General features: G+C 35.2%; 2 protein-coding genes across 3 annotated transcripts; both read left to right on the forward strand.

Annotated features, from left to right (window-relative positions):
* The first annotated feature begins 1482 nt into the window (after positions 1–1482).
* LOC129117001 (arginine-hydroxylase NDUFAF5, mitochondrial-like) lies at positions 1483–8652 on the forward strand. Its single transcript, XM_054627603.1, is given in 12 exon segments — positions 1483–1827; positions 3788–3828; positions 3944–4007; positions 4161–4208; positions 4424–4527; positions 4713–4752; positions 5187–5293; positions 5295–5382; positions 5918–5978; positions 6429–6512; positions 7729–7811; positions 8456–8652. Coding segments are annotated over 12 exon segments (1032 nt in total). The 5' UTR covers positions 1483–1602; the 3' UTR covers positions 8543–8652.
* A 1653-nt stretch (positions 8653–10305) lies between these two features.
* On the forward strand, positions 10306–12112 carry LOC129117002 (uncharacterized). Of its 2 annotated transcripts, XM_054627606.1 has the most exons (3): positions 10306–10378; positions 10748–10926; positions 11045–12112. In XM_054627606.1, the coding sequence occupies exons 1-3, from the start codon at positions 10324–10326 to the stop codon at positions 11186–11188; spliced, it is 378 nt and encodes a 125-aa protein (XP_054483581.1). In that variant the 5' UTR covers positions 10306–10323; the 3' UTR covers positions 11189–12112. The 2 variants fall into 2 exon arrangements, with proteins under 2 accessions (XP_054483581.1, XP_054483580.1); XM_054627605.1 differs by having other exon boundaries at positions 10748–12112.
* Positions 12113–13465: the final 1353 nt, after the last annotated feature.

The following is a 13465-nucleotide window of genomic DNA, read 5'->3' on the forward strand; positions in this document are numbered from 1 at the left end:
CTATTTAACTTAGTCTGATATGTTTGACTGTAGTTAAAATAGTTTTTTTCTGTCTGTAAATATAATATTTCAGTTATTGTTGTTTTTTCTACTGTTTTTTTTATTGCTTATTTATAATACTTGTTTTTTTTTTATTTTCATTTTTTATTTTTTATCTTGTCTTCTTCTACTATGTCTCTTGTGTGCACTTTACTCTATGCTGCTGTAAGCCTGCAAATTTCCCCGCTGCGGGACTAATAAAGGATTATCTTATCTTATCTTATCTTATCTTATCTTATCTTATCTTATCTTATGTATATCTGATAATATTGAGTATTTAGGTCAAATAAATTAAAAAAAGACAGGTTAAGTCGTTTAATTCTTAAATTACAGATCTCAAAGATATCTGCTGTAACAAACTTATATAATACATTTTTTGGCAAAAAAAAAATGTACAGAATGAAAGGCACAAAGAACAGGCATGAAGAGGACATTTGTGAAAACAATATTCAGGTTTTATTTTACAAATATTTACATCTTTCTTTAATTAAGGGTAACAGATTTTCTCTGACTTTTTTTTATTGATTGATCAATTTGTCATTGTCGATGTTTGAGAGACATCCTTTTGCATTTTGAGTGACAGGTGCTCTAACTATCTACTGTATTCAGTCTAAACAGTAAAGTCACAAGTCTATAATCTAATAAATTAAACCACATTTTCAAGTTAAATATAATTTTCTATTTAACTTAGTCTGATATGTTTGAAATGGCACCCATCCATAGTTATTTTGTTATTATGGTAGCTATAACAAAAACAATTCTAACTTCTTATTTTATGATGAAACAATTAATAGATTAGTTTAATGACAGAATATGACTCATCAACCATTAATTGCTCGTTTGTTAAACAAAAACACTAAAAACCTTTTTTCAATGTTAATACTTTCAGCTTTTCACTACTTAATTTAATCATAAACTGAATATTTCATTTCATAACACTGATTTCAAAAGACATGTGAAGGCATCATTTGGGAAACTATCAGCAATTGCAGCAATACTTGTATTAGTACTAGTAGTATTTGCTATTCTTTATTTCATTTAAATAACTGAATATTTTGGTTTATTCTTAACTACATTTTGTTATTATGGTAGCTATAACATATATAATAATAATATAAAATATATAATGATGGGTTTTTTTCTTACTTCTTATTTTGTGATGAAACAATTAATAGACTAGTTTAATGACAGAATATGACCATCAACCATTAATTGCTCGTTTGTTAAACATAAACACTTTTTCTGGTTCCAATGTTAAAAATACTTTCAGCTATTCTTTATTTCATTTAATTATAAACTGAATATCAGCCCTACTTGTATTAGTACTAGTAGTATTTGTAAATAACTGTGGTTTATGCTTAACTACATTTTCAGTATACGTCCAGTCCGTGATCCAGTTCCATTGTTTCCAACGAGCCCAGTAGAATCCAGTTCCACGTTTTCCTCCTGCTCCTCCAGGAGGTCACCGTGTGGAGGACAGGAGGAAGTCATCTCATCTGTTGTGCAATGCTGCACAGATATATGTATTAATTATCAGCTGTTTTGCATTTTAAAGCAGCAACAATGAGCAGCGGTGTGTGTCACAGAGTCCTGCGGGCGGCCGGCTCCCGTCCAGCGGCCTCCTGCTGCAGACTGCGGGCCCTGCAGAGCTCTCAGCCCGGCAGAGGGCTGTCTGCGTCCGGCGGAGGAGGAACCATGAATGTGTTCAACAGGGACATGAAGAAGAGGCAGAAGAACTGGGCGGCTTCTCTGCAGGACGGAGGCCAGTTCGACTACCTGAGGGACGAGGTACTCTGATAGAAGTTTAATGTAGTTTAATGTACTCAAATACACAGTTTAGGTATTTGTACTTCACTTTCTCTTCATGCAACTTTCTAGTCTTCTTCTTCCATGGGTACAAATTTAAGGTTTAGAACATAAAATAAGGTTATAGAACATTAGGTTTTGTTATAAATTACATATAATAAATTAAAAAAATTACATATAATATTTACATATAATAAATAAAAATTTTACATATAATATTTACATATAATAAATAAATAAAAATTATATATATTTTCAGTTATTGTGGAAAACTGTCACTCAAGTAGTTTTGTACTCAAATACACAGTTTTGTATTTGTACTTCACTTTTCTTCATTTTTATTCTTATTTATAATACCTAATATTTTTATTGCTTATTTTGACAGATACATATAATATTTCATATAATAAATAAAGAAATTACATTTATTTACAAATGTAAGGTTTAGAACATAATTTAATTTAATTTTTTAAGGTTCTTAGAACATTAGGTTTTGTTATAAATTACATATAATATTTACATATAATAAATTAAAAAAATTACATATAATAAATTTACATATAATAAATTAAAAAAAAATTACATATCAATTTTCAGTTATTGTGGATTTTTTTTACTGTTTTTTATTGCTAAATTTATAATTCTTGGGAAAAACATTTCATTTTTTTTATTTCATTTTATTTTTTTTATATATATTTCATTTTTTCTTTTAGTTTTTATGCTTATTTAAAAAAATACTCTTTTTAAACTTACACATTTTTGATATCCAGAAATAAGATGATATGCTGAACTCTAAACCCCAAAATGACATATGTCTAATTAAGTGCAATAAAATATCTATAGCTAATACAGCTAGTTTAATTACCTGAGGGACGAGGTACTCAGAGATATGATAGAAAACTGTCACTCAAGTAGTTTAATGTACTCAAATACACAGTTTAGGTATTTGTACTTCACTTTCTCTTCATGCAACTTTCTAGTCTTCTTCTATTTAGTTATTCAGTAATACATACTTGACAGCTTCTCATTTAAAAAATGTATATATATATATATATATATATATTATAAAAAGTTATAAAATAAAATGTTTTCTCATGAATTAAACTACCCAAAAGTTTATACAATTAGTCGATGACAGAAAATGAAGGGGCAACTATTTATAATAAAAACGGGTAAAAACATTTTCATGGAAATTAGCTGCTATCTTTGTAAGTATTTAAAGTATTTTTAATTATTTTAAGGTTCTTATATAAATAATTGATTTTGGCTAGAACCTATTTTTTACGAGGACAAATATTAGAGAACCTTTTTTTTCTTACGAGAAAAAATATTAGAGAAAAGTTAAAAGAAATACAGAAATAAGATAATATGCAAAAAGAAATTATGGATTTGTGAACTTGAATTTTTTTTAATTACATTTTTTAATTACATCTTTTTGCATTAATTGGATGTTAAAATGTTTTGAAAGATGTTCTTTGCATTAATTGGATGTTTGTCAATGTTTTTGATAAATTAGGTATTGTTTGTGATCTTCACAAATCAAGTTTTGTTTTTCACATATACTCTTTTGTAGGGACATTTTTAGATTTAAAACAAATAGATTAATTAATTGAAAATCAATTTAACAAAATATTATATATAACAAAATGAGAGATGCTGAAACAATGAGACCATTTACCCGTGATATATGCGTCATTAAAAATAATGAAGAAATTAAGTTAAACCAAACTAATTTTCATCTCACTGACAAATTGATTAGTCTCATTTGTGCAGAGTTTTGACCAACATTTTGAGGTTTATTTGTTTTATTTTAAAATTTAAAAAGGATCTAAGAACCCTCCAGAGTAGAAGCTGACTACAGCAGCATCTTTGGCAGACCGAAGACAGATTCTACTTTAACCCTAAAAATCATTTACATTTAGTTTGATCTTTGTTTCTGCAGGTTGGCAGTCGGGTGGCAGATCGGGTCTATGACATTGCGAGGTGAGTTTATGACGAGTCAGCTGGTTTCTTATTGAACACACACACACACACACTCAGGTGGTTTGCTTTCTTTCCTGTCTTCTCAAACGTTGTCCCCTCTTTCCCGTCTCCTCAGGACATTTCCTCTGGCTCTGGACATGGGCGGTGGAAAAAGTCACATCGCAGAGCATTTAAGCAAGGTACAGTCTGAACATGTGGATACTCACCTGTTGGTTTCAGCTGCAAAACTGCTTTTCTGTGTCCAAAATAATCTCATTAATTGAGTTAAATACATAAATAATTTTACACTTTGCCACAACTGACTTTGTGTTTTCTGCCTGTTGGTGTTTCAGGACATCGTGGAGCGTTTGTTCCTGACAGACGTCTCAGAGAAAACTCTGGTGAGAGATGAAACAAATCATAAAAACTATCATATATAAATTATTGAAAAAGCCTCTTTGTGTAGAACAGTTATATGATCATTATGTGATTTTTGGTAAAAGATGAATGAACCCTGGTGAAAATGGACCACTACATTTATTCAGGACTGATGACACAGTGAATAACGATGGATGATATATATGATAGTAATTTATTTTATGTCTCCGATCTTCAGAAACAAACCAGACAGAGTGAGATCCCGACTCAACACGTTTTAGTTGACGAGGAGTTTCTGCCGTTTAAAGAAAACACCTTTGACCTGGTGGTGAGCAGCTTGAGGTGATTTATACTTTATTCTTTATGCTGGTTCAGATTCGAGAACAAACACATCCTTACTCTTTTAATCTACAGGAAACTGTAGAAGGGTCGATTTTTTTTCCACTGATGCATCTTAAACTCATATATTAAGCATTTTAAATGTCTACAGTGTGAACAATCAAACTTTTTGTTCTCTCTTCTTTCAGTCTGCACTGGATCAACGACCTGCCTGGAGCTCTCAAACAGGTGAGAGTCAGAAGAGGAAACACTTTCTGTAGTAAACAGTAGTAAAAGTGTCATTAGGCGACACTTTCTCACTCTTTAGTTGGTAACTTTAGTGGTTTCCTCTTCTTGTTTTCAGCTCATGAATGTGAGAGCAGCAGATTTCCGCTCAAGTTATTTTTAATGTTTAGTTAAAGCGGAGACGCCTGAGCTGAATAAAAAAAAAAAAAAAAAAAAAAGGAACTAATGTAACTTCCTCACTTTGTTACTTAACTTAAGACGGTTAGGTTTTGTTATGTGATTCCAGAACAGAAATCTGAACATGTGATAAAGCCAGTTTTCATTTGTTGACATCTAAGAGTCAAAGGTTTAAACAAGCCTCCTCCTCCTCCTCTTCCTCTTCCTCTTTCTACCCCTCTTCCTACTTCCTCCTCCTCCTCTTCCTACCTCCTCCTCAGATCCACCAGGTGCTGAAGCCTGACGGGGTGTTCATCGGGGCGATGGTTGGAGGGGAGACCCTGTACGAGCTGCGTTGCTCCCTCCAGCTGGCTGAGACGGAGAGGGAGGAGGTTTCTCCCCCACGTCTCCCCCTACACGGCCGTCACAGACCTGGGTAACCTGCTGGGCCGAGCCGGCTTCAGCATGCTCACTGTGGTGAGAAACACAAACACCGTCAGACCCAGTCAGCTCCACGACTACGTCACTGTTACTGTGATTAAACACACTGGAAGATTCTTCTGGTTGATTTTGTTTTAGAAATTAAAAATATTTTTTTCCTAAAACAAATCTTTGTCACAGACACATTCATTAATTGGCAGCATGTGAATTAACTCCTAATTAAACAAGTAATTAGAAGGAAGATGAACAATACGATAACATACTGTACATAATAATATGTATATACAGAATATATATAATAGTTTGACATCATTCTGATAAACTTAATGTAGAAGTAAAGTTTATATTTTTACTGAATTATTGAGGAAAAGTAATAATAATACAATGAAATAAATATGCTGCAGAGATAAATACAAAATAAACTATTGTTAATTATGTAAATAGTTTCATGTTAAATAATAAACAGATAAAAAAAAAATATATATATAAAAACGATTGATATAAGAACGTGCCCTTTATGATTTTAACATGTTTTATCTTATTTATTTTACTTTCTTTCACTCCGTTTCAGGACATTGACGATGTTCAGGTTCACTATCCAGGAATCATGGAAGTCATGACCGACCTTCAAGGTAAAAAAAACAAAACTGCTCTGTGTTAATATTTGACTTTGTTTAATTCATCGACAACATCAAACTGTCTCAAAGTGGTCCACTGTCAGGCCTGAACCTCCTGCAGAGTCTGAATCCAGCTGGATATCAAAGCAGTTAATGTGCTGAACCCTTAAATGTCAAGTTTCATACTTTACTTTCCTTAAATTCGGTAATTTAAGAGTTCTTAGAATTTCAGAGAAGGTTTTACTAGTGCAGTTCTTCTATTCTACAACACTTCCTAGTTTTGAGCAGCTAACAATGTTTTTTTGTTGACATTGTTTGATGTTTGGTGTTGTATTTATTGCATTATATTAAAATGTGTTCAACTTAAATCAGGTGATTCACTATGAAGTTATGGTTTTCAGGCCCTCCAAACCAAATCTGACAGCGTTTTTGTATTCTGTAAACTTTTCTTTCCATACTCTGTAGGCATGGGTGAGAGTAACTGTGCCTGGAACAGGAGATCGCTGCTGCACAGAGACGCCATATTAGCAGCAGCAGCGATTTATAAAGGTGAGTGTTTCAAGAAGAGAGGGAGCGGCTGCTACACGTCCCTGTTAAATGATGAAAACACAAAGACAAATAGCAGCTTTGTTCAGTAGATTCTTACATTAGATCAGTCTCAAGTTTTACAGATTTTACAGAACACATTTATGAATTTATTCACAGCTGGACTACAGATGTATCTTCTTCCTCTGAGCCATAGAGCTCCATTAAAAATACACCAGTGAGCCTCACTGTTGTTCCTTCATCACCATGAACACATGCTGCTGAAAATAGTCCCCAAACAAATGCACCATTTCCTCCTATTTGTTTGATTAAAAACAACAGTGAACAGCTGTTTTAGGAAAAATGTAACTATATATTTATGCTTTTAAAAGATGCACGTCTTTATTAGGAACTAATGGGATCTGAGTTGAGTTCCCATAGTTGGAATTTGCTAACAGCTGTTACTTCAGAATGTAATTCTGATACTTCTGTTTTCTTGGTTCTCATTTTTTTTCCACAGTTTCCTTTATTAAACCAGATCCAGTGTCTGTTGTTCATCATTATACACACTGACACATCATCTCAGAGACCAAGCTGCTGGATCAACTTCCTCTTTCTTAGACACAAGCTGTAATCCTTAACACGCAGATTTCAGAACAGTGCACAGTTTTCTGTGATGGTAGAAGTACTCAGGTCATTTATTTAACTAAAAGTAATAATACATCAGTCTAACGATACACCGTCACAAGTAAAAGTCCTGCATTTTAAAAAACACGAACCTTTACGTAGTAAAAGTACTCATCATGCAGAATGTTCCATTTCAGAATAATATATATTATATAATTATATAAATTTATATAAAATGAAATAAAGGTGGAGCTCATTTGAATTACTTGATATACTGCTGGGTAGTTTAGCCTATAATAATACATCAAAATGTATCAGTCGATTATATTTTGTGTGAATAATCTGAATCTGCAAAGTAACTAAAGCTTTCGAAGTAAATAAAATGGAGTAAAAAGTACAATATTGTCCTCTGAAATGTAGCATAAAATGGAAATAATCATGTAAAGTATCCGTGTAAATGTACTTAGTCACTTTTAAACAGCTGTGAGGTTTAATGATCAAGTCACGATTAACTTAGCGATGAACTTCTGGTTAGCCTCGAACCGGTACAAAGATTAGCTTATGAGCTCTATCAAAAGTTTTGTTCTTTATTATTATTGTCTGTCTGTTTCAGAGATGTATGGTAACGAGGACGGCTCCATCCCTGCCACCTTCGAGATCCTCTACATGATTGGCTGGAAGCCTCATGAGTCTCAGGTAAGACTGGTGCTCTGCAGAAAACAACAGATACTGCAAACATGCAACACAGAGTTCAGTCGTGAATCAAACAATCTGGGCAGTGTTAAAATGTTTCTTTAATTTAATATAGAAACAGTTTGGGTTTCTCTGTTTCTTCTGATACTGAATACTCTGTTCTTCTCTTTCTGATTCTACTTAATAACCAAAAGCATTAAACGGACACCTTCACTGCTGTGTTTTATCCATCAGATTCAGGAGAAGAAGAGATTTTTATATATATACATATATACATATATATAAATACAAAACAACGCTATTATTGGTCTTTACAGGTAGAACATTCAGTACAATGTGTAACATCTACCACATGCAGGAATCAGCACTGTATTTATTGCATATCCATATCCATAACTGTCTTTATAAAGTAAATCAGGCTTCAACATTCTTTAAATGTGTTTTTCAATGTCTGCGGTCCTTAAATTCGAAGATTTTTCTACTAAGTTTAAATAATTAATAAGTAGTTAAATGCTGTAATTAGGTGTATTTTTTTCTAAAACACAATGACAGTCACACAGTTAACACAGGACATAATGGTATTATTCTGTTTGGGTTTATGTGATGTTTATGTTTAATCATTTACATATTTTTTTTGTCTTTCTTAGGCCAAACCAGCAAAGCGAGGCTCAGCCAAAGTGTCGTTTGGGGATTTGTCAAAGATCAGCCAGCCGACCAACACAGACAACTCATAGACGCAGCTGAGCCCAATAAACAAATAACATACTGCAGATTGTAAATAATATATTTTATTTAAACAACCATGTTTTGTTGCCTAATTAAAAACCAAGTAAATGTGTTGTAATATTATTCTCTGGAATAATGTGAGCAATGAAAACAGGCGTCATGGGAACATTACTTCCTGAAACAGGAAATTCACTTTTAGAAATCCACAGCCAATGAAATGCTGATTTTAAAAACAAACACTGACTCATTCACCCACACGGCAGATGACACTGGAGTGGGAGGATTGTTTGTGTAAATCTGAATTTAACTTCTGGAGAGGACAGTTTCATAATGCTGTCATATCAGTGGACTTAAAGACAAACACAACTAGAAAAGTGCCCTCAATAAAGTGCAGATCTCCACCAGGTGAGTCTGCTTCGTCCTCTGTTGTATTGTTAGATGAAACTAAAGAAAAGCAGCGACGTAATACAAGCAAGGCGCTCAAATTGCCTAATAATACACTTCATTCAATAGCGCCCAAAACATAAAAGTAAACTCACCAAGCTGTCTGCCGGCTCAGCAGTGGATGAGTTATGGCGAGGTAGAGCAGTGTGCACTGGTAACTGTTAGTGGTAAGAGCAACACGGTGTATAAAAAAAACCAAAGGGGACTTTTTTTTCAATTTCAATTCAGTTTATTTTGTATAGCCCAAAACTACAAATTAAAAATTTGCCTCAGAGGGCTTTACAATCTCTACACATGCAACATCCTCTGTCCCGGAACCCTCACATCGGCACAGGAAAAACTCCCCTAAAAAACCCTTTAACAGGGAAGAAACCTATGGGAGAGGGACAGAGGAGGGATCCTTCTCCCAGGATGGACAGAATGCAATAGATGTCATGTGTACAGAATGAACAGCATAACAGAGTTACAAAACATTCAATGTATATGACATAAATGATTCATATTATAAGAGTAGTAAGCAGAGTAACGAAGGAAAAAATGAAGACTACTTATAAAAGCAGCAATGACTATAGTAGAATTAAAATAATGATATAGGGAATAGTAATGGTAATGTGACTAATAATAATAATAATAATGGAAGTAGCAGTGGGTGTCAGCTGGGTCACGGCAGGACACGACCGCGGTCCAGGGACCACAACGATTCATGGAAACCTGCTAGGCGAGAAAGCAAAAAGGGCTTCAGGGTGGAAGCAAAGCCAATAAGCGTAATGGTACAGGGAATATTAATAGTAATGTGACTAATAATAACAATGGTAGTAGCAGTGGGTGTCAGCAGGGCCACAGCAGGGGGACGATTAGTACTGAATACTTCTTCCAGCCCTAATTATAGTGTCATAGTTGATCTTATGTTTAGACATACATTAGATCTAGAAACAAAGTCACAATTTCAGACAAAATGAGACCAGAAAACCAATGGTGCAACATGTCCAACCTGAGAAAAAGAGCGAGATAAACACAAAGAAGGAATGAGTTGACTGCATTTAAAGAGTTCCTTTGAGCTGACTGATTAAACACACCAGTAAATGCATCTGGAAGTGTATTATACGGTTAATAAGATATTTTAAATTATATATCTTTTTTTAAATCATGGGGCGTAGAAACAGTGACAATATACATAGTCGTGCTAAAGGAGTGATTATTATTGTATTGTTACATTTTTTCCAAAAACTTCCCACACAAAAAAGAATTATTTCTGCCACAACTTCCTCCGTCATAACTTCCTCTTAGATAAAAAAGAAGGCTGTATTCATCATGTGTCACTTAACGAGGTTCACAGGCTGCAGACATGTCGCTCTATCTCTACTTCTTCCTCGCTGGATGTTTCTGTTACAGCTCTAACGGTAAGAAAATCTAATTTATCAGCTTTTTATCAACATGATATTTATGAATCTCAGGTTTTGGTTTTGGCATAAATACATTTTGGTATCAATAAAGTCTTAGGGTTTACTTACAACATTATCAGGATGTTCAAATGGGCTTTTCTCATTAGCCTAGTAAATATGAATCCACTTCAAGGCACCATGAAGGTGAAACAAAGAAAGTTTTATTTAGGAAAACGACAGATTTAGAAAATCCATATGAGAAAATAATTTTGTCATGGCTGTTGGGGTCTTTCAGAAGCCAACGACCTACAGTGACATAAAGACAATTAACAGAAACGTTCAGCAAACATTTATCAGCCTACTTATTACGTCCTTTCTACTTTACAGCGATTCCTGAAGTGACTGTGATGCAGAACAAAGTGGCTACACTTCCCTGTCCTTGTGGGAAGGGAAATGTAACATGGAGCCGCTTCATAAATGGTAAAAAGGTGACACTTGTCAAAATCAAAAACGGCGTCGAGGAAAGATTTGACAAGCGCTACGGTTCCCTGGCAGACAATTCACTGGTAATAAGAAATGTTACGTCCTCTGATAGTTTGATGTATTTGTGTAATACAACAACAGTATATCTGAACGTGATAACAGATACCAACACGGTGGGTCCTAATGCTGGAAATGTAACAGACAGGCCAAGAAACCGCAGACTGGGTCCTGTCCTTGGACCAGACCAGAAGGGAAACGCTGAAGACGCAGAGAACCAACAACCCTCAGATGTTTGGAAGATACCAGTTGGTGTCGTGGTGGGTGTTGCGTTGGTGCTTTTGTTGATCTTTACCCTGAAATTCTGCTTCAAAAACAGAATGGAGAAAACCACCAACTTGGATGAAACTGTTCCTGAGGTGATTTATGAGGAGATTAAATGTGGAGAGGAGCAGCCAGCGAGGGAGTCTTATTTTGAAAGTCCATACTACTCGACAAGCATCAGGGAAATGGAAAGCACCTCCACACCACCTAATAATACCCTGTACAGCACTGTTAACAAGCTCACTACTAAAGGACGCAGCAGTGAGGAGTGCGTGTATCACCTCGCCCAAAACCCACTAAAGACAGGAAATGTGAGTGAATAAGACGCTGCCAGTATCAGTTCACACTTGGTAGTCTGATAATTATAGAAAATGGTCATCACCTGGATGAAAAAAAGCTCAGAAACTGCTGTATTTTTGTATTTCCCGTGCCAAGTTCTGGCTTCCTTTCACAGAAGAGAAATAAAAAAAGCAGCCTGACTGGAAACATTAAAACCCTGCCAAGTGAAATGCAATCGCCCAGGACTAAAGGGCTCGACTATTAGTGATATTGGTGAGGTGAGGTGAATGCGCAGATCACAAAGACACACTGCTGCTGTCCAGAGCAGCTTCTTTCCTAAGTTCTCCACCACAAAACCTTTTTTTTGTTTTGTTTAGTTACATTTTCTTGTGGTGTTTTGTTAAGTGTGGATGTTGTGTAGAGTTAACCGAGCATAAATTCCTTAATTTCACTTTTTTTCATCTGTGAAAACAGGTCGGAAAAAAAAAGTTGGTGAATGGTACATATTGTGTGTTAACAAGTTATGTACATTTAAACTGAAGAAGACATGAGTGCTTTTAGTGTTATTTAGAACATGGTGTAGTGATGCACTTTGGCCTCTTGTAGCCACAATTTGTGTTATAACATGATGCAATTAATCCTGACAAAAGAAATAACCTGCTACAAACCATTTTTGTCCGTTTAAAAAAAAGAATTTAAGGAACTTGTTTTGTCTTTCAGTCATGAATACAGAAGGGAAAACAATATAATTCAGAATATTAGAAATTGGATATCTGGAATTTGTAATGATACCTTTGTAATGTGCGGCTGTGGCGTAGTGGAGAGCAAGGTAGTTCTCCAATCAGAGGGTCGGTGGTTCGATACCCGGCCTCGGCAGTCGATGTGTCCTTGGGCAAGACACTTAACCCCAAGTTGCTCCTGAAGGCTTGCCATCGGTGTGGACTGGATGTTGCATGAATGTTAGTTAGAGTCTGATGGTGGCACCTTGCATGGTAGCCTGTCATCAGTGTGTGAATGGATGAATGATATGTAATATACTACTGACTGTAAGTCGCTTTGGATAAAAGCGTCTGCTAAATGACTGTAATGTAATGTAAAGTAATGTAATGTAAAGTAATGTAATGTTCCTTTTGTTAAGTACAAATACTAAAACTGTACAAATACTAAACTGTTAAGCTAATTGCTTCTATCCAAACCAATAAAAAAAAACTTTGAGTCAGAAACGTCTTTTTTGTGCATTTTTCTCAGTTTATGTAAAAAACAGAAAACGATCAGTTGCAGATAAAGTCTCATATAAAAAGCTTCAAATACATATATTTGAACACATATGAACCTCCTGCAGAAGTTACATTAACACATGAAAAACTTCATAGTGCTATTACTGGTATACATATTTTCTAAAACTCATTATTAAATGTTAAATTGACGTTTGCATTATCATAATGTTTGATTTCACTTCCACCGTGTCCCTTTATAAAACATTTGCTTCCTTTTCCCGTCACATCAGAGGCGAGTGTGTTCTGGTCTTACTTGTTGATGTGAGCGTTGAGCTGCTGGACCTCGGCGAGCAGCTGGGACTGAGCCGGATCGTGGCATTGCTCTTTAGCCGGCCTCTGGGGCCGCAAAGTCAGGCGGGCCTGGGCCAAACTCAGGAACCGTTGGTTCTCTACGATGGCCACTTGGAGATCCTCTCTGATCCTCTGCTGGCTGGCAAACTCACAGAGAATCTAGACGGGAAAGAAGGTGTCATATCCAGATAGATGGAAAATGATATCAATCTACTGCTACTCAAAACTGTTCTATGCATATTAAACAATCAACCTTTCGACTTTATTTCATTTTATGAGTAATATTTTGAAGGTTTCCCAGCAAAAAGAATCCCTAAACTGCAGAATCCCTGGAGCTACTTCCAGATGGAGAGGACAAGACTGGAGGAGACGAAGGCCGAGCTGAGGAACAGACACCGGAGAGAGAGGAGGCAGAGGGCCGCCACCAAGTGGAGATTACTGTGAGCTGCACACA

This window comes from Anoplopoma fimbria, unplaced genomic scaffold (genome assembly GCF_027596085.1).
Source record: "Anoplopoma fimbria isolate UVic2021 breed Golden Eagle Sablefish unplaced genomic scaffold, Afim_UVic_2022 Un_contig_9488_pilon_pilon, whole genome shotgun sequence".
Taxonomy (NCBI): domain Eukaryota; kingdom Metazoa; phylum Chordata; class Actinopteri; order Perciformes; family Anoplopomatidae; genus Anoplopoma; species Anoplopoma fimbria.